This window comes from Hemiscyllium ocellatum, chromosome 13 (genome assembly GCF_020745735.1).
Source record: "Hemiscyllium ocellatum isolate sHemOce1 chromosome 13, sHemOce1.pat.X.cur, whole genome shotgun sequence".
Lineage (NCBI taxonomy): Eukaryota > Metazoa > Chordata > Chondrichthyes > Orectolobiformes > Hemiscylliidae > Hemiscyllium > Hemiscyllium ocellatum.
In genome coordinates, this window is record NC_083413.1 from 44,866,940 (window position 1) to 44,889,079 (window position 22,140).

General features: G+C 40.5%; 1 protein-coding gene across 1 annotated transcript in view; it reads right to left on the bottom strand.

The window, feature by feature from the left end:
* pde6d (phosphodiesterase 6D, cGMP-specific, rod, delta) overlaps positions 1-3,533 on the bottom strand; it is a 64,521-nt gene extending 60,988 nt beyond the window's left edge. The window contains exon 1 of the mRNA XM_060834798.1: positions 3,342-3,533. Coding sequence (XP_060690781.1) covers positions 3,342-3,391 — 50 coding nt within the window. The 5' untranslated portion in view covers positions 3,392-3,533. The remainder of the gene's footprint in view (positions 1-3,341) is intronic.
* Between the last annotated feature and the right edge of the window lie 18,607 nt (positions 3,534-22,140).

Sequence of the window (22,140 nt, forward strand, 5' to 3'; positions counted from 1 at the left end):
AGGCTAAACTGGACTGTTCATGAACTGTGTCATACGTGATCACCATCTCGAATCTTCCACAGCCTCAAAATGTTCCAAAATATCTGCATCTCTACTTCTGACTTCTTCAACATCCTTTATTTTAAGTATACTAATGATGGCCATGCCATTAGTTGCATGGCTATAAGCTCTGAAATTCCCTCCCTTAACTTGTTCACCTCTTAAAATATTCTTTAAAACATACCTATGGTAGAAATTTTCATCCTGATGAAGGGCTTATGCCCGAAACGTCGAATTTCCTGTTCCTTGGATGCTGCCTAACCTGCTGTGCTTTAACCAGCAACACATTTTCAGCTAGAAATTTTCATCATCTATCCAAATATCTCTCTTTTAAAAATTGTATTTTGTTTGTTAAGCCTCCTGTGAAGAACTCAGGAGGCAAGTTGTTGTAACCTTATACATTTTTCCCTTTAAGTATTTATACAATTAAATTTTCAAAATTACTACTTAATTTACTTCTACCATTTGTTCTAGTTCAAAGTCAAAGAGCTGGAGTGCAAAGTAATAAAAAACTGAAATGCTGGAAAAATTCAGCTGCTCTGAGCAACATCTGTGGAAAGAGAAACAAAGTTAACATTTCGAGTCTGATGTGACTCTTCATCGGAAATGCTGGAGTGTTAGCTGAACACTGATGCAGAAGAGAAAAGGAGCAGTTTCCAGATAGTTTGCTCAACTACATATTTCAGCCAGACATTTTTAAAAAATTTCTTCATGAATGTGGGTGTTGCTGGCTAGGCCAGCATTTATTGCTCATCCCCAATTCTCCTAGAGATGGGGTGGTGAGCTGACTTCTTGAACTGTTGCAATCCCTTAGGTGTCAGGACAGCCACAGTTCTGTTAGGAAGGGAGTAGTACAGGTCTGTATTTTTATGTTCACATTTCATGTTTTCCAGCGTTTCTTTTCTCACCGATTTCTCTAACCCATCCTCCATTACTCAAGATGCTCTCTAATCCTCTCTCTGTTTAAATTCTTAATGAAATAGAATTTTAAATACTGGTTATCATATGGGATCATGCTTCTTGTATTTAGGAGGGGCATCTTTCAGTACCTACCGTAGCCAAATAACTTGCTAATTCTAACTGAATCATTAGTAGGTTTTTTAGGCATAAATCCATTGTTTAGAAGAATACAAGGTGATCATTTCGAACCATGCAAGATCTTGCTCAGGTGGCTTCCACCAAAATCATTCATAAAATGGAAGATAGTTTAAAAGTTTCCTTTTAAGATAGAGATGAGAAGAATTTATGCATCCAAGGATCATTGAGATTGTTGAATTCTCTTTCCCTTGAAGGCACTGTAAACTGAGTCTGAGTCTTTTACACTTACTCATGATATAGTTAGATAAATTTTGGATTGATCAGGGACTGAAGGATTATTGAGTGCAGAGAGGCAAGTGGAGATGAGGCCACAATCAGATCAGCTAAGATCTTACTGAATGTTGGAGCAAATTCAAAGGGGCCAGATAGCTTACATTTTTATTTATTTAATCCTCATATCCGTTAGCCTAGAACTTGAGGTAAAAATATGCCAACAGCAGTACTGAAGCATAAATTGGACTGCAACTTCACATACACACAATTAAATGTAAAAATCAGAAAAATCAAAATCAGTTGTCTGAGCTGCCCTGTTCCTCTATAGGTTTCATTACAATAATGAATTGCATTAAAGACTCAATGTGCAACACACAGAATTTAGGTTATATAACCAATGAACTTATTGTATACAGTTAAGAGTTTGACCATTTGAGTATGTCTTATTTGTTAAATGTCTTAAATAAATCTTAATTATTGCCAAACAACCTACTAGTTTTGAAAATTAACTTTCATCTGTGTGGAGCTCTCATTCCTTTAGATTTTGTTGTTGTGAATTTAAACAAAAAACTTTTTTTGTCTCATCTCTCTTAATTTCATACTTTTTCCTTATACATTAATTACCACTTAATTAACTATTCTAACCTACACTTCCTGATTCAGAATACATGCTCCAGTGAGAATCCACAAGTCCCATTCGTTAATTAGACACACCATTCTTTGTCCAGTTCAGACATGTCCCAAATTTCAGCTGAGGGCACTGCACCAAAATGGCTTTCAAAATACTGCAAGAAATTGTACAAAAGCCCTTAGAGAATCTGTGGCCAAACGTAATGAAAGGCTAACACTGTTTGCTCACTGCTAATCACAAAAATCAAGGCCATCCAATATGTCTTCATACATAAGTTTCAAGCAACTGAACTCATTTAGCTTTCGAGGGATTAAACAACATTAGGATACAACAATTCTCACCTGATGAGAACAAAATTAATGTATCAAATTCCACAATATCGTTAAATTATATAGCAGCTCAACGGTAATTAGGGATGGTCAACAAATACTGACCTTGCCAGCAGCACGAACATCCACATCAATGAATAAAAGGAAGCCTTATTATAATGAAATCAATGAATTTTAAAGTATAAAAGGATGCCATTTGGCCCATCATGTTTGTACTGTCTCGTGAAAGAGCTACCTAGCTACTGCCATTCAGCAGCCATATCTCAAACTTATCACAATCAAATTACCTATCCCATTATTTTGTTCTTTAACACAGTAAAACCTGTTCAACTAGGCAAAAGTGGGTATTGCAAATGCTGCAGATTCGAGTCTAGATTGGTGCTGGAAAAGCACAGCAGGTCAGGCAGCATCCGAGGAACAGGAAAAATCGACGTTTCGGGCAAAAGCCCTCCATTAGGAAACCGGTTCAACTGTCATTAGTTAGGAGTGGCATATATTGATTTAGTATGCAATGTCAAGCAGCTTGCATCCTGCATCATTTCTCATCATAAATGTCATTTCTAACACAAGGGCGATCTTGACAACATTTAAACATCACTTTACCAAATTAAAAAAAAACTGTGCGTTTCATCAAACTGTCAATAATCTTGGACTGAGCTGAAATTCAATTGTTTGTCCCAAACGTGCCCGTATCACGATTTGGATTTTTTTTTGCCTGATAATTTGCCCTGACAGTTAAGAATAAGGCGCCAGCGCTGCCACTGCGTTAAATCGCTGTCCTTTGCAGCACAGAGTGAGGCTGGGGAATTAACCCGGGTGCAGACACCTCGGCCCTGTCCTGAGGAGTCACCTTCAGCGTCCTGGGACACTGCAAACTATCCTCGGGCGGTTGGTGCTGGCAGTTCAGAGCTGAACATCCGTATATACACATGCCTGCAGGCCTAGGCCCCGAGCCCACAGCCGCACTTACCCCGGGGAGAGGCAGCTCACAAACCGGGTAAAACAGCAACCTTCACACGGGTAAAGGATACAGCTTAAAGCCCTTCAAAATCTCCTTAGCCCTGTCTTCCTTCGAAGACATTGCAGTCCTCCCGATCCTTCTCTGATAAATCGGAACAAAAGCGATAAATGTGAAAACAGGAATATCTGTAAAGTCAATAAATGTAAAATCGAGCAACAAGCTGATTATCGCCACAGCAACGCTCGGCTCCACCGCGGCCGAGCCCACCTCCACCTCCGGCAGCCAATCAGGATCGCCAGTCGGCGCCACCCTCAGATTGACATGTGGGTTGACCAATCAGATACGGGATCGATGCGGATTAGCCATTCATCAGAGGGGCTCACCCCAGGGAGGCGGGGACCGCTGCAAAGATGGGAATGATTGGTCTATTTTGCTGTCAATCACAACTGCAGCTGATTTTTTTTGCTATTGTCCTACATTTATGATTAGGGGGTGCTGGGGTTGGACTGGGGTGTACAATGTTAAAACTCACACAACACCAGATTATAGCCCAACAGGTTCCAAACAAACCTGTTGGACTATAACCTGGTGTTATGCCATTTTTAACTTCGTCCTCCACTGAGGATATTTTACTCATTGAACTATCTCACTGCCTTGCATTAAACTTAACACTGTGGCCTTACTGGTTAGGTCAGAGGTTGGAGATGGTGTCACCAGGATGTCCAATAGTGGAAAATATGAACAAGCAATTAATTTATTGTTGATAGGAAGAGGATTGGGCTCCTCTGCCGCAGGAGATTGTCTAAGTCAATAACATTTGCGGTGCTATCCCTATGTCTGTTGATATAATTTGTATTTTTACAACCTACTTGGGTAGCACGGTAAATAAAGCCCAGCTTTCCAGGAGTCATACCGAAGGTTATTTTTTGAAAAGTATAATTTACCTGACTTTCAGACCAAGGCTGAAAGAAAACACAGACCAAGTTTCTGTCCTAAACAAGAACTTATTTATTATAAATAGAGAGGTTAATATTGGCATATGCAAACAAAATCTAACCCTCTTATAAATGACTCTTTTTGCACACAGGGAAAACAGATTATTGGCAGAGGTAAAGCAAAGCTGGAAGACCAGTTCAGTAGTCTTTGCTTTCTGGTTCCAATATTCAGACTGGAATATTCTTCACTTAGCTAGAACCTTGGTGTTCTGCTGTCTTTCTCTGGAAGCTTCTAATGGTTTGCTATTAAGATAATATATGGACCCAGCATCCTTGGCCTTAAAACCAGTGTGAAGTAAGGATGGAACCTTTTTAAAATTCAGAGAAAATACAGCCAACAATGGAGAGAACACTTCAAAAAAACTCCCAAACCATGATAAAATCAGAGTTGAGGACAAATTAAGGAGACCCTCAATTTCCTAGCCAGGATAATTTTGGACTACCGTCTACTGTGGTATAATTTACCACATGATGAATGGTAAATCTACTGGAGTGGACTGGGTTCCAGCGGAGATTTTCAAACTTGGAGAAGCAAAGCTTACATGTCTTCTCCAATAGCTGTTCCTGAAAATCTAGGACAAAGAAGAAATCTCTGACAATATCAGGGATGCTGCCAATACCACTGTCTTCAAGAAGGGAGACAAAGTGAACTGTAGAAACAACTGAGGAATCTCTCTACTCTACATTGCTGGGGAGATTATCACCTGAATATATACTAAAGCACTTTCTCCCAGTCTCTGATGAAAAAAATTCCAAAAGCCAGTGTGACTTCTGACCAAACCATGTAAATATGGACATGATTTTGACTATTCAGTGACTCCAACAGAAATACCAGGAAGAACACCAATCACTTTGCTTGACCTTCATTGACCTGACCAAGTTTTTTGACTCAGTCAGGAAGTGCTACAAAGATAAAAGCAAAGTACTGTGGATGCTGGAATCTAAAACCAAAAGAGAAAATGCTGGAAAATCTCAGCAGGTCTGGCAGCATCTGTAAGGAGAGAAAAGAGCTGATGTTTTGAGTCTAACTGACCGTTTGTCAAAGTTAAAAAAAAGAAATAGGGAGGTATTTATACGAGGTTGAGAGAAGGTGAGTCATGGCTCCAGAAGCAAAGGTAGCAATAAAGAGATGAGAATGACAGTGCATAGAGGGATTATAGGGAGATTAGGAGCTGTGAATGACCAAAGCTGAAGCCAGTGCTGTGTGACAAAATATGTGGGGGGTAGGGGGGAGGGATGAAGCAGAGGCAAAATGGAAAACAGGAGAGAAGGGTAGCAAAGGGGCAAGAGGAAGGAAAGAGGTGATGAGAGAGTGGGGAGCGAGAGAAAGAGAGACAATCAAGAAATAAGAGGTACAGAACAGTGAAACAAATATTAAAACATAAAATAAATGAAATAAAATTATCTGAAGTTGTTGAATTCAATGTTGAGACCAGCAGGCTGTAACATGCCTAATCGGAAGATGAGATGCTGTTCCTCCAGTTTGCGTTGAGCTTCACTGGAACATTGCAGCAGGCCAAGGACAGACATGTGGGCATGGGAGCAGGATTGTGTGTTGAAGTGGCAAGCTACGGGAAGGTCTGAGACCTGATTGTGTACCTTCCGATTACAGCCTGTTGGTCTCAACATTGAATTCAAAACTTCAGATAATTTTATTTCATTTATTTTATTTATTTTTTAAAATTTTTTTTCACTGTTCTGTACCTCTTATTTCTTGATTGCTATGAAGACCCTGTCAAAGGTGAGCTGTTCAGTGAAATTCATCAACATCCTCTGAGTTTTTCACAACAAGATGTCAATGACAGACCTCACAATTGTAATGCGACAGAATATTTAAGGTCAAAACAGGAGTCAAGCAGGGAATTGTCATCACCTACGTCCTTTTCTCCACCTTCATCGCCAGTGCTATGGATAATGTCTACAGAATGGACAGAAAACTTTTCAGCCTCAACTGGTTAAAATCCAAAAGAATACCACACTAATATAGCTCATGGAATTTCATTTCTGCTCTCTTAGACATGCATCTCCAAGTCTCATTGAATGCCTTTGTGGAATCATACTGAAGAATTGTTCTCAGTCTCAAATCCAAGAAGAGCTGAAAATGTGGTGCTGGAAAAGCACAGCAGGTCAGGCAGCATCCAAGGGGCAGGAGAATCGACGTTTCGGGCATGAGCCCTTCTTCAGGAAACCTTCTTCATGAGCCCTTTCCTGAAGAAGGGCTCATGCCCAAAACGTCGATTCTCCTGCTCCTTGGATGCTGCCTGACCTGCTGCGCTTTTCCAGCAACACATTTTCAGCTCTGATCTCCATCATCTGCAGTCCTCACTTTCTCCTCAAATCCAAGAAGACTCAAGTCCTCTATGAACCCATCCCAGGGCAAGTTCCAGTTGATCCCTCTATTAAGCTTAATGGAGAAATCTTCCCAAACATAGAACATTTCCCCTACCTTGTGAGCCACCTCTCATCTAAGGCTGACATTGATCCAATTCACAAACATGACCAATGGATATCTGAGAATGAAAGTCTTCAAAGATTGTGCCATCAGTAATGCTACCAAGGTCCCTGTGTATAAGGTAGTCATCTTCCGACTCTTCCATATGCCTCCTAAACTTGGCCTATATGTGTTTCAAGGCCCTGGGGAAGTACCATCAATGCTATTTGAGAGGGATTCTGCATGTCAGTTGGGAAGGCAGGCAAGCATACTAATATCATCATTCTGAAGGAGCCAATAGCACCAGCATTGAGGCCAAGATCATCCAAAATCAACTCCACTGAGCTATCCAAATGCTTAGGCTGCTTTAGTTTCAACTACAAGAGTAAATCTTCTTTGTCAATTCATGGAAGGCATTCAAATGAGAGAAGGATAAAGAATTTGCTTCAAAGACTGAAAGCTTACCTCAAGGAGTGTGGACATCAATACTTGGGAGACTCTAGTTCAGAAGAATTCGACTTGGAAGAATCTGCTATGTGAAGGGACACAACTTTTTGAGAACACCTATTGGCAAGAGAAAGTATGGAAAAGGAACCAGAGAAAGGAATACCAGTGATCTCAAGCCAAAAACCAATTCCACCTGGCATATGTGTGGTTAGAGATGCAGGTCCAGGGTCGGGCTCATCAGTCACACAAAGACCCATGACCATTGACACAGAGTTTCCTTGACTGGCAATCACACTTGTTAGCAAGTGATAACTGATGATGACCGGTTTCTAGGAAGTGCAGAATAACTGATTCACTTGGGAAATGTCTCTGATTTATCAATTCAAACATTACAGCTCATAGCAACTGCTGCGTAAAAAGTAACTCATTTTCTTCAAGTTTAAACTCCATTAGGGAGAACAACATCACATCTTTCTGTGTCTTTCTCTCTTCCTGTGTCAATGTCTCCAGTTCAGTTAGCTGATAACCAATCAGATTCACCATAAACAATAGCCCAATTCCTGATCGTCTGCACATTGCAGGGAGCCCTTAGCCACAGAAAAAATGGTTCAGAAAAGATATTGAGTTCCTTGTTGTGAAATATTGCAGACCTCCTAGTTAATTCCTATTTTTAAAAACAGTTCTTTCTCCTTGTAATCCACAATTTTTAAAGACTCAAAAATATAACATAGCCCCAAATTCCTCAATCTCTTTTCATTGGAGAATCCTATCATCCCAGGAATTAGTCTGGTCAACCTTTGTTCACAATATTACAAATGTGGTCTTGCCAAAGTCTATACAATTGAAGTAAAACATCTTCATTCTTGTACTCATATGCTCTTGTTTCCTAATTGCTTGTTGCACCTACATGCTAGCTTTCTGTGAGTTATGAGCAAGTACAGCCAGGTCTCAACAACACTTCCCAAACTCTCACAATTTAAGAAATATTCTGCACCTCTATTCCTTCTTGACTTTAGCTCTGTCTTCAACGCAATAATTTAAACCAAACTCATCTTCAAACTCCAAGACCTAGGTCTTTGCTCCCCTGTATATGACTGGATCCTTGACTTTCTGACCCGCAGACTGCAATCAGTAAGGATAGGTCACAACACTAGATCCACAACAATCCTCAAAACCAGTGTCCCACAAGACTGACTATTTAGTTCCTCACTATACGTCTATACTCATTAGTGTAGCTCTAACCCCATTTAGAAACTTATTGATGACACCACCGTAGTGGGTTGAATCTCAAACAATGACAAGCCAAAGTACAGGAAAGAGATAGCTTAGTGGAATGGTGTAAAGACAATTTCTCCCTCAATGTCAGCAAAATGAAGGAGATGGTCATCGACTTCAGGAAGCAGAGTGGAGGACAATCCCCTGTCTATATCCATGGTGCTGAGGTGGAGATGGTAGAGAGCTACAATTTCCTAAGAATAAATATCACCAACAATCTATCCTGGTCCATCCACATCAATGCTACAGTCAAGAAAGCACACCAATACCTCTACTTCCTCAGAAGACTAAGGAAATTCAATGTCTCCACAATGACCATTCCCGATTTTTACGGATGCACCATGGAAAGAATCCTATCCGGATGCATCACAGCTTGGTATAGCATCTGCTCTGTCCAAGACCGTAAGAAATTACAGAGCATTGTGAACACAGCCATTTCCATCATTAAAACCAATCTCCCTTCCAGTGACTCTGTCTATACTTTCTGCTGCCTCAGAAAAGCAGCTAACCTAATCAAAGGCCCCTCCCAGCCTGGTTATATGTTCTCTTCCATTGGGTGGAAGATAGAGACATTTGAAAATGAATGGACCTCTTATCAGAGTTGATCTTTCTGTGCACCTTCTCTGTAGCTGTACACTATATTCTGCATTCTATTACTGTTGTGTACTTACATAAAGTATGATTTGTCTGGTTAGCATGCAAACAATACTTTTCACTCCATCTTGGTACATATGACAATAATAAGTCAAATCAAATATACAAAATGTACATTTGCCCACGCTATATTTTACCTGCCACATTCTTTCCATTCAATCAGCCTATCTAAATTCTCTTGAAATCTTTTTGAATAATCCTCACAATTCGTATTCCCACCTAATTTTGTATTATCCACAAACTTCGAAATATTACATTTGGTTGCCACATCAAAATCATCAGTATAGCTCATGTGTATCTAGGGCCCAAGCACTAATCGTGACAGCGCTTCACCATTCACAGCCATATATTTTTATTCTCTATTTACTTTCCATTAAATAAGCCTCAATCCAAGCCGGTATATTACCCACATCCAAAGTTCTCAGAAGCAATTGTATCCCGTGATAGCAGCGTTGCAGTTTCCACTGGTACTCCACAGCCTTCGGGACTCAATGCGGAGTTCAATAATTTTAGAGCCTGAATGCTCTCTTCCATGTCCTTTACAACCTTGCCCCGCACCCCACCCCCACCACCACACACCACCACTAACCTCCCCCTCACCCTCACCCCATCTGCACTCCTCTCTTCAGCATAAATTCCACCTTATTCTCACCTGAAGAAGGGTCACTGGACACAAAATATTAATTCTGCTTTCTCTCCACAGATGCTGCCACACCTGCCGAGTCCCAGTCCCAGCAATTTCAGTTTTTGTTCTCATGTCCCCTAGTTTTGTTTATCAATCGCCGGTGTAGGATTTTATGAACATCTTCTGAAAATCCAAGTACATCACATTTTTCATTAGTTAGGACTCCAACAGAACAATGAATTACTTAAATCTCAAAGACCAAGACAAGATATCTCCAATTTGCTAGCTCTTGAAATACATTTACACCCTGCCAGTCTCAGCAAATTGCAGCTTTGCTTTGCATCTTTACCACAAATAGAGTTAAAGTGCAGCATCAATGTGGATGAAAAAACATAGCTTCACTTTGCTCCAGAGTCAGGTTATGGGTCACTCAAGCCTGCTCCCTCCTTCAATAATGTTGTTGCCGATTTTTCCATAAACTCCACTTTCACATATCTCTTGATTTCCTTGTTGACCAAAGATACATTGATATCTGTTTTGTGATTAAGCATCCATAAAGTGCAATAGGAAAGAGAATTCCAAAGATTCATTATCTCTTAGAAAATAAATTCCTCCTCATTTCAGTCCAAAACAGCCCATCTCTTATACTTGGTTTGTAAGCCTGGATTTCCGATGACTCAGAAACCCGTTAAAAGTCGTTGGTGGAAGCCAATTCTGTGATTCCCAGCCTCTTTCCCAATGTTTGTGATAATTGGGCGTAATCTTTAAAGATGCTGGCTGATGCAAGTTGGAAGCCTGTACCCAACAAGCCCAACCTGATCAGCTCCAGTGTGGAAACAGGCATAGCCTACACTTTTGCAATTTTAATAGAGTCAGACCATCATTTTAAAGAATTGAGAGTGTGATGCTAGAAAAGCACAACAGGCCAGGCAGCATCTGAGGAGCAGGAGAATTGACGTTTTGGGCATAAGCCTTTCATAAGGATGAAAAGTTTATGCCTGAAACGTTGATTCTCCTGCTCCTCGGATGCTGCCTGACCTGCTGTACTTTTCTAGCACCACATTCTCGACTCTGATCTCCAGCATCTACAGTCCTACTTTCTACTACATCATTTTAAAGTGCCATGGTTCACAGGATCACAGCTATTGTGAATCCTTGCCTAAATTAAGAAATGCTTTGAAGATTAATTCAAAATGTCCTTTTCATACTCTACATGCTGCGCTACTCTGCCTGTATCTCCTGTCCCAAATAAACCTTATTTCCAACATGCTTCCTATGCTGAAGTACGCCAGACTAACAACAATCCCATTCTTCTCTTGAACTGCAAGCCAAACTATTGCACTTCTATACTAATTCACACAACAAACCCATCATGAAAATTGTATGTGTAAAAAACATTGCACAAACATTGATCCATCGATGATTTTCCAAATGTTAAAACAGTCCTACCTACTACAAAGCAATTAAAGTGCCTATTATCCACACCCTTTAATGTTTCAACAGGTGAAACTGAAATGATTTGAAACTTATTAACCTTCTTGCAAATAAACATCATGAAATTAATAACAGGGTTCAGACAGCCAGAATTGTCAATCAAGCAGGGTTTCAGATGTTTCAACAGAATGATGGATGTCTGGGCTCTTGCTCAAATGTCATTGTTTATTCTTGGCTGAAAGCCCAGCCCAGACTCTTATCAATAGCCTTAGGACAATTCAAAACTTTTCTAAATATGGTCAGTACTCTTGTAAAATGAGGACATTTGCTGTCCTTGCTTTATCTCTTCTGTGCCTGCTGTACTTACCCTGGAAATGTTGCATTGGGCCAGTTCTACTTCAGCTGTGCTGGGAAACCCCTGCTGAAAATGCACAGTTCTGTTGGGACATTGAAAATTTCGCAGGCAACAGCAGTACTCCCAGTATTGCTGCAGCTTGGAATATTTAGACCATAATAAGTTGCAACACAGAAGGAAGCTGTTGAGCCCATCAATCATGTTTGTGCCTGATTTAAAAAAAAGCATCCACCCTAAACATATTTTGAGGCCCTTCATCCACACATTCCCAGAAGATTACAACAGTTCAACTCTATATCCAACTACTTTTCAAATCAATGTGGGTTTCTGTCAGTATGTCCAGATTGATACCCAATGCCTCAGACGTGAAAATGTTTCTCCACAACTCTCCTCTAATACTCATAACAATAAATAAACAATAATATCCCCAAGTTATTGAATGCTTTACTAAGGGAAACAGGTCTCTCATCCACTTTAGCTTGGACCCCTCAATTTTATGTATCTCAGTTAAATCATCCTGAAGAAGGGCTCATGCCCGAAACGTCGATTCTCCTGCTCCTTGGATGCTGCCTGACCTGCTGTGCTTTTCCAGCGACACATTTTCAGTTCTGATCTCCAGCATCTGCAGTCCTCACTTTCTCCCCTAAATCATCCCTCAGCCTCCTCTCTTTCCAAGTAAACAACCTCAGCCTAAGCAATAATTCCTCACAACCATATCTTTCCAATACTGCCTTTGTCTTTGTGAATCTTCTCTATCTACTCCAGTGCAATCTTTTCCTTCTTAGGGAAGGCATGAATAGAATAGAAAAAGATCATTTGTTGTCTTTGGTCTGCAATATGGCACAGTGTGATTTATAAATATGTCTTGGAATTTTACTTTTAAGTGAATTATATTACAACGTTTTGTTCAAGGAATGACCAGTAACAGAGAGAAGGTGATGTATGAGACTATTGGTGAATGTATTATTGGTATCAGAGTTAGATGTGTTAATTATAGACTGTTCAATCAAAAAGGGACTGTGCTACTGTTTGCAGGACGTTGCACAATACCAATAACTTGATGCATTTCCCAATATTAATGGTTATTCTGGTATTACTGGTTATGAAGTGTTATTAAATGCACTGCAGTCATGAAAAGTAAAATAATAAATGGAAATTGTTCAGTGTTGATAAAAAGCACATCTTAATAATTTGTACCCTCTTAAGTATTAATTGCCCAAAAATTATTTGACAAATTATACCAGAATGTAACTGTTGAAATTTTAAATTAAGTGCTGCTGTTTGTGATTATTTTTTAGAGCATACTGCATAGCCTAGAGTTACTCAGGGTTATGATCAGCTACAAGCCAGGAAAGAAGCTGCTTCATCAGCCTGGAGCAGGAGAAGGCCTTTGACAGAAAAATCACAAAACGGATATGGTCTCCAAAATGGGATTTGAATAAGGAATCTGCAACTACATCCAAGTATTCTACAGTCATTCAGTTGAAATTAATTAATGGGAATCAGAAAGCTTTCTGACTAAATCTGGAAACAGGTAAACCAATCCTTTATCTATCTTAACTGTGTTTTGTATTGAATTGTTGTCAAGTCCACCAAGAAAGATCTATGCGTCAGAAAGATGTTGATCCTCGGCAGCAGACGTGCTCAAGCCAAAGATTCCCTATATATTTAGAAAATTAGGGCATAAAGAAGCAGCTGTCTTCTGCTCAGAACCAGTGTCAATTTGCAAACTAATGACCATTTGCGATCAGCTCAAACTGACTTCAGGAATGAAGGCAAATCATGGTAAAGCAAGCCTTTGGCAACTGAGCTGACAAATCCCTTGTTTCCTTTATAGTATAGTCAGACTATTTGAAGGTGCTGGGGTTTGGGTTCAGATGGTTCCAAATATTGAAAGAGGTTAAAGCTTAGCGAGTTTTGAGAAGATTTGTAGCTCAGGTTGAGGTTTTGGATGTAGGTTTGCTTGCTGAGCTGAAAGGTTCATTTCCAGACATTTCATTACCTTACTAGGTAACATCTTCAGTGGACCTCACACGAAGCAATGCTGAAAATTCCTGCTTTCTATTTACATATTTGGGTTTTTTTGGGGTTGGTGATGTCATTTCCTGTGATGATGTTATTTCTTGGAGGTTAAAGCTGGTTCAAATAAGAACTAGCCTTGTAGGAGGTAACAAATAAGAACTAGCCTTGTAGCAGGTGCACAGTACACTTGCTGTTCCTGAATGTGGTGCACCACTAAACCTCCACAATGAAACATTAGCTTACAGTCAGGTTAATAAAACACAGTACAAACCAAATCTCATCCCGTGAGCTCATAACACGGTGCCAGAGTGGAGCTGTGATTAAGAATTGGAGAGCTGAATAGAAGCAGAATTATGAAAAGAGAATTACAGGAAGGTTTGGTGCTGTTGAAAGTTGTAAGTCCTTAAAAAAAGAACAAAGAAACAGGACACAGCTGAAAGCACTTAATAAAGCACAATGGCTGCAAATATTCTTGACCACGTGCCAGTTGAAGTGAAAGGCAGTTGGAGGAGAACTAAATTTTTTTCCACTCACAACAGCAAATTTTGACATCTTTAATGAATAAGTCAAAGTAGCTAGAAGGATCAACACTTTTGGCATTATTGAGGAGAGACACTTACAGGGAGTGTTCCATTCTAATGTTGGACTATGTGCTCTCTTGGCTGCTCGAAGCGATGCACACTGAGACAAACATCAACTAATGGACCATCAAAACAGTGAAAGACACTCTTTGGTCTACACAAAACTCTTATTCTTCCAGTGCAAAGAACTGACCACTATTGATTGTTCCAGGATCCAAGACATGAAGAACATACTCAAGCTCAGGGTCGGCCCACAAAGACACAGTGGCAAAAGACCACATAGTAAAACCATCCTACAATAGCACATGGAAGAGTTGGAAAAAATCCCCAGGCTGTATGCACCAGAGAATGTTTGACTTGAAATTAAAATGGTATACACAACTAGTATACTGAGGCACTGCAGAATGCCATGTTCTGCTCTGCTACACAAGTCATATAAAATTTTAAAGCAACTTGAATGAGCCTAGAGTTCCCAACTCCCATTATTTCCTGCCATCTACTGATTAGTATTTCATTACACTGCTGATATCTCAGTCTTACTCTGTTGCTATGGTTATTGTAGATAATAGGCAAACTGGGAGTGAAATCAGGAAGCTTTTTTTTACACAATGGCTTGTAGAAATATGGAACTCATGCCCCACAGAGGCTGAGAAATTGTGGATGAAATAACATTTCAAGATTGATTTTGTTGTGCAATTGTTTCATCAAAGCATACGGAACAACTTGAGGCACAAATTAGTCATGGTCACATTGACAGAAAACACGTGAATGACTGAAAATAGTTGTCTATCTCAATCTTGTATGTACTTAACAATGGAGCACCCACAATATTCTTTGGGTAGAGAATTTCATAGATTCACAACCCTTTGAGTTAAGAAATTTCTCCTCATCCCAGTGCTAAATGATCATCCCTTTATCCTGATTACAGATTCCCTCAGCAGTGGAAACGACCTGTTCACGTCCATCCTGTCAAACTCCTTCAAAATCTTGCATTTGTCCATGAGATTGCCTCTTTCTTCTAAATACCAGAGGACATAGTTATAAATTACTCAGCCTTTCATCGTTAAGTAAATCCATCCAATTTAGGACCAATGTCGTGAATCTTTTTGTACCATTTTACCATCTCCATACCAAGTTCCATTAATTTACTGTCCCTTTCCTTATTGACTCAACATTAGTTTAACCAACATGTTGATTTAAAAATTCTCAACCTTGTTTTCAAATCCCTCCATTGACTCATCCCTCCCCATCTCTATAATCTCTTGCAGTTCCACAACCTTCCAAGATATTTGCATTTATACAATTCTAGCCTTGTAAGCAAGCAGAATTTTAATCATTCCATCATTGGTGGGCATGACTTCAGCTATCCAGGCCCTTGTCTCCCTCTCTGTTTCTCCACCTCACTGTCCACATTTAAATACTGATTGAAATATAACAAGTTAACCAAGATTTTTTTCATCTGACCTTATATAGAGTCATAGAGATGTACAGCATGGAAACAGACCCTTCGGTCCAACCTGTTCATGCCAACCAGATATCCCAACCCAATCTAGTCCCACCTGCCAGCACCCAGCCCATATCCCTCCAAACACTTCCTATTCATATACCCATCCAAATGCCTCTTAAATGTTGCAATTGTACCAGCCTCCACCACTTCCTCTGGCAGCTCATTCCATACACGTACCACCCTCTGCGTGAAAAAGTTGCCCCTTAGGTCTCTTTTATATCTTTCCCCTCTCACCCTAAACCTGTGCCCTATAGTTCTGGACTCCCCGACCCCAGGGAAAAGACTTTGCCTATTTATCCTATCCATGCTCCTCATAATTTTGTAAACCTCTATAAGGTCACCCCTCAGCCTCCTACGCTCCAGGGAAAACAACCCCAGCCTGTCCAGTCTCTCCCTGTAGCTCAGATCCTCCAACCCTGATAACTTCCTTGGAAATCTTTTCTGAACCCTTTCAAGTTTCACAACATCTTTCCGATAGGAAGGAGACCAGAATTGCATGCAATATTCCAACAGTGGCCTAACCAATGTCCTGCACAGCTGCAACATGACCTCCCAACTCCTGTACTCAATACTCTGACCAATAAAGGAAAGCATACCAAATGCCTTCTTCACTATCCTATCGACCTGCGACTCCACTTTCAAGGAGCAATGAACCTGCACTCCAAGGTCTCTTTGTTCAGCAACATTCCCTCGCACCTTACCATTAAGTGTATAAGTGCTGCTAAGATTTTCTTTCCCAAAATGCAGCACCTCGCATTTATCTAAATTAAACTCCATCTGCCACTTCTCAGCCCATTGGCCCATCTGGTCCAGATCCTGTTGTATTCTGTGGTAACCCTCTTCACAGTCCAGTACACTTCCAATTTTGGTTTCATCTGCAAACTTATTAACTCTACCTCTTATGCTCACATCCAAATCATTTATGTAAATGACAAAAAGTAAAGGGCCCAGCACCGATCCTTGTGGCACTCCATTGGTCACAGGCCTAGAGTCTGAAAAACAACCCTCCACCACCACCCTCTGTCTTCTACCTTTGAGCCAGTTCTGTATCCAAATGGCTAGTTCTTCCTGTATTCCATGAGATCAAACTTGCGAAAGAGTCTCCCATGGGGAACCTTGTCGAATGCCTTACTGAAGTCCACACAGATCACATCTACTGCTCTGCCCTCATCAATTTTCTTTGTTACTTCTTCAAAAAACTCTATCAAGTTTGTGGGATATGATTTCCCATGAACAAAGCCATGTTGACTATCCCTAATCAGTCCTTTCCTTTCCAAATACATGTACATCCTATCCCTCAGGATTCCCTCCAACAACTTGCCCAGCACCAAGGTCAGGCTCACTGGTCTATTGTTCCTGGCTTGTCCTTACTGCCCTTCTTAAACAGTGGCACCACATCTTCCTGCACCTCACCTGTGACTATTGATGATCCAAATATCTCAGCAAGAGGTCCAGCAATCACTTCTCTAGCTTCCCACAGAGTTCTCGGGTACACCTGATCAGGTCCTGGAGATTTATCCACCTTTTACCATTTCAAGACATCTGGCACTTCCTCCTCTGTAATCTGTCTCCTTCAAAAAACTAAAAACTGTAGATCCTGGAAATCAATACCAAAATCAGAAATTGCTACATCTGAAGAAAAGTCTCTTGACCTGAAATATTAACTCAGCTTTTGTTCTGCAGCCCAGCTGAGCTTCTCCAGCAATTTCTGTTTCTAATATCTCCTTATGTCGCTTGGTGTCATATTTTAGTTTAGAATGCTCTGATTTCACACATCATTTATCTTTCAGAATTGCTGAGCTACCATTTTCCAGACTGGTTCAGCTTATGTGCTCCTCATTCCCTTAGAGTGACTCCTTCATCTGCCCGGATGTCATAGACTTACCTTTCACTGTTCTTTGGCTCCTTGGGCTTCACTGTTGCCAGCCTTTGTGTTTCACTCCTTTTGTTCTTTATTTCTATTATTCCTCATTCTTCTACAGATATAATAGATCTGCTAGCATGCCAGCAACTATGAGGTTATCAATTAGCTGGGCTCCTGGACCAAACCCTATCAGCTCACGATTGATTTTGAGGAAAGACAATGTTACCTGTCTTTAAAAGGAAACAAGGAAAATAAATTTTAAAACCAGCCCCTAGGATGGACAAGATAGAAGCACGGTAATAATAATTCACCTCTTGCTTGTGACAAAAATTGAGACCTCCGTCTGAGATTGAACACTGCAAATGAACAATTCCTCCAATACTTTAAATGCAGTAATATACCATTCTTTGTTCTAACCCTAAAGAATTTGCTGTAAATCATTTTAAAATTAGACTTCAACAGCAGGTTTCGGGGAAGCACCACAATGCCTCTTTCTAAAAAGAAATTGAAAACAAAACAAGAAATTTAAAATGCAGCCCTATGATGGACAAGATAGAAGCACAGTAAAAATAATTCACTTCATCTCTTCCTCTTCTCTGTGACAAAATCTAGGACCTCCTGTCTGAGACTGAATATTGAAAGTGAGCCAAAATTTACTAAAATGCACATAAAAACTGTGTGGAGTCCAAATTTAAGAAACAAGCCTAAATTGGTAAATAGTAATCATCTGGAAGCCAGAGGGAAAATTCTTTGGCTTAAATTAAAGACAAATAATTGCAACAATAACATATTCTTGTAATTAACACCAGACCAACATGATAAATTGTATTACAAAAAGGGTACAGAAAAGTAATAATTAACTGGCGGATCCCAGCCCGAAGCACAGAACAGTTAGAAGTTGTCACTAAGAAAATACAGGTGAAAGTACCTAAGTGGGATAAAATATCTGAATTACTACAGTTGATTCTCAGCTATTTGTACCTCAGCCAATATCTAGATTAGGCAGGAGCATCAAAATCTAATAGGGATACTGTATCCTCAATAATTAAACCAATTGGTCAATGGCTGATAGAGCTGGAAGGATGGACACTAGAGAGAATGCTTCAGGAGAATGGGAGAGAAAGACAGAGAATTTCAGAACAGAAAAGAGAGAAAGTGTTTTTCAGGAAAAGGGGCTGAAGATGAAACTAAAAGTACAGGATGAAGAAAGGGATGCAGGGGGAAAAAAATGAGCTTGACAGAGTTAATGATATGTTATAGGGAAATGGCTTGATAAGGTCCCAATCTTTGTGTCCCAAGAGTTCAGAATGGATCAAGAGATAAGACAGAACCTAAAGAGAAAAATGCTGTTCAGGTACCCGTAGGTGAATAGGACCTGACCCTCCTGAAGTAATGAAAGAGCTCGTAGATCCATAAAAGGTCAGAATGTATCCAGAGGACAGCCCAGAGAAGATGGACAAACTAAATACTTCTGACCAGAATTCTGCAGGGTGGCAGAAAGCTGGAGGAGGTTCAAAGGCCCTGCTGAGGTCAAAAAATCCATCAGGGAACCTGGCTCGGGGAAGGCCCCTAGATTTAGACAGGCTTAGACTGTGCCAGTAAAACTAAAAGTGATTAATGAAATAGATTAAAAAGGGATGAATGAAGGGACAGAGTCAACAATTGATTTAGCAAACATCTTCTTAGAGTTGTGGCTAGTATAGCTTTCAGTAACTAAATTAGAGAAATTATTATCTTATGAGGATGTCCATACTTGCAACCACCCAAAAAGCAATTCAGGTGCTGGCTGCTAATTCCCAGGTGGCCAATATTGTGCAGTGCAGAATTAAGGCACCAGGGGGAGCAAAAAGCCTAGGATGGGAGAAGCCAAGGTCAAAGGAAGTATAGTCAAAGTCTGGCTAGCAAAATCCTTCCCAGGGGTAAACAGAAGCACAGAAATCTCTCACTCTGTGCCTGCAAATTTAAATCAAAGTGATGCCTGTGCTGAATGAGCAAGAGGTCTGGTTATCTGAAACCTTTTCATGTTTAATGGGAAATGAGAGAGGTTTCCACATAACCTACTGTAGGTGAGAACTGACAGTACCCAAATTTAAAAGAAAGGAATCATGTACCCTGGCTGGATGAGCAAGGAAGACTAGCTAGTCGAAGCTTTCTTCTCAATTTTACAAGAGTGATAACAGGAAATCCAAGACATTCCCAACGAGCCTGAGGATTTTTTCATTAATTGCAAAAATGTACTTTATTCATTAAAACAAACTTTATATGCATACCCAGGTACCAAAGCTGTTCTGTACAATCTTTGCATATTAAAAAAAACAAACAATAGAATTTGACGTTCTCTACAGAAACCAAAGGCATTTCCTAGTCAGGCAGGACAATATTTACATACATTTTGTGACAAAGAAAACTTTACGGACCCTCATTGTACTTTGGCAGAAAGACCTCAGTCAGTGGCCTTTCCCCACTGCCCCTTGGCGGCAGCTACTCCAAGCTTTAGTGCGTCGGTTAGCATGTAGTCCTGAACCTTGGAATGTGCTAGTCTGCTACAGTCGGTCAAGGTAAACTCTTCACACTGGTAAAATTAAAAACCATACAACACCAGGTTATAGTCCAACAGGTTTAATTAGAAGCACTAGCTTTCGGAGCACTGCTCCATCATCACAACCACCTGATGAAGGAGCAGCGCTCCGAAAGTTAATGCTTCTAATTAAACCTGTTGGACTATAGCTTGGTGTTGTGTGATTTTTAACTTTGTACACCCCAATCCAACATCAGCATCTCCAAATCTTCACACTGGAACACCAACAAGATTCAAGCAGGCCAAAGACAGTCAATGTTTGGCTGGGGAACATGCCACAGAGCACAGCGTAGTCGGTCAAGGAGCTGCGCAGGATGAACTTTGATAAAAACCACTACATCTCTCTCCATTCCTCCTTGACAAAAGCACATTCCAAAAGGAGATGTGTGACAGTCTTCACCAGAGCAGTTGCTTCAAGTGCAGTGTGCGGTGGTGCAGAGAGACTGGTTGTTGATGAAAACAATGGAGCACTTCAAGAATTTGCACAGGGCCATGTAGAGCCCAGAATCCTGCATCACCCTCAGAGCTAAGAAGGAAACTACCTCACTCAGTTAATGAGCTGCAGAGTGCAGTAGCCAAAGCTAGCACAACACATGTGGGCTTGTCCCCAGAGATATGGGACAATAAGAGTGGCAGGAAAATTTAAATACAACGCACACACTTGGCCTGGCTGACTAACAGGACAATATGCAAATTGTGAGAGTTGGAGTTACTTCCAATGGTCTACCACAGGAGTCAAGTGCAGAAATTTGATCATTTATTCAGGTGTATGCCATGAGAGTGTATTTGAGGACATACGAAATAACTTAAAGCAATATAGGAAATGACTATATTCTTAACAATTTTGTTTTGCTACTTGTGCACCTCATTATCCAAATTCCACTTTTGCTTCATAGCAACACAAAAGACAGATGTCCATTACAAGGCCATAAGGCATAGGAGCAGAATTAGGCCATTCAGTCTGCTCCATTATTCAATTATGGCTGAAACGTTTCTCAACTTGGTTCTCCTGCCTTCTTCCCATAACCCTTGATCTGCTTACCAATCATGAACCTATCTCTGTCTCAAATACGCTCAATAGCTTGACCGTCACAGCCCTCTGCAGCAGGTGAGTTCCACAGATTAACAACCCTCAGACTGAAGAAATGCCTCCTCATCTCAGTTCTAAAGGGTTGTCACTCCACTCTGAGGCTGTGCCCTCTAGTCCTAGTCTTTCATACTCCACATAGAAGAAATATCTTCCCATATCCACACATCCAGGCCTGTCAGTATTTTGTAAATTTCAATCGGAACCCTGTCTGTTCCTGCTGAGCGCCATCGAGCACAGACACAGAGTTTTAACCGTTCCTTATGTCACAAGGATTTCATCTCTGGGATCATTCTTGTAAATCTTCTCTGAATCCACTCCAGTATAATCACATCCTTCCTTTGATACAGGCTCCAAAATTGCTCCCAATATTCAAATGCAATCTGACCAGAAACTTATACAGACTCAGCAGTGCACTTCTGCTGTGATATTTTCGAAATCAATGCTAACTTGGATTTGCCTTCCTAACAGCCAACTGAACCTGCATGTTAACCTTAAAAGAATCCTGAACTCAGATTTCCAGGGTCCCTTCATGCTTCAGATTTCTGAAGCCTTTCTCGGTTTAGAAAATAATCCACCCCAGTATTCTTCCTAACAAAGTGCATAACCTTATACTTTCCCACATTGTATTCCACCTGCCACTTCTTTGCCCACTGTCCCAGCCTGTCCAAGTACTTTTGTAGTATCTCTGCTTCCTCCATACTATTAGTCCCTCCACTTATCTTTGAGTTTTTGGCAAACTTTACAACAGTGCCCTCAATTACAATCATAGATTCATAGAGATATACAGCATGGAAACTGACCCTTCAGTCCAACTCATCCATGCTAGCCAGATATCCAAATTAATTTAATCCCACTTGCCAGCACTTGACCCATTTTTTTTTACAACCTTCCTATTCATGTACCCACCCAAGTGCCTTGTAAATGTTGTGATTGTACCAGCCTCCACCACTTCCTCTGGCAGCTCATTCCATACATGCATCACCCTCTGTGTAAAAATGTAGCCCCTCAGGT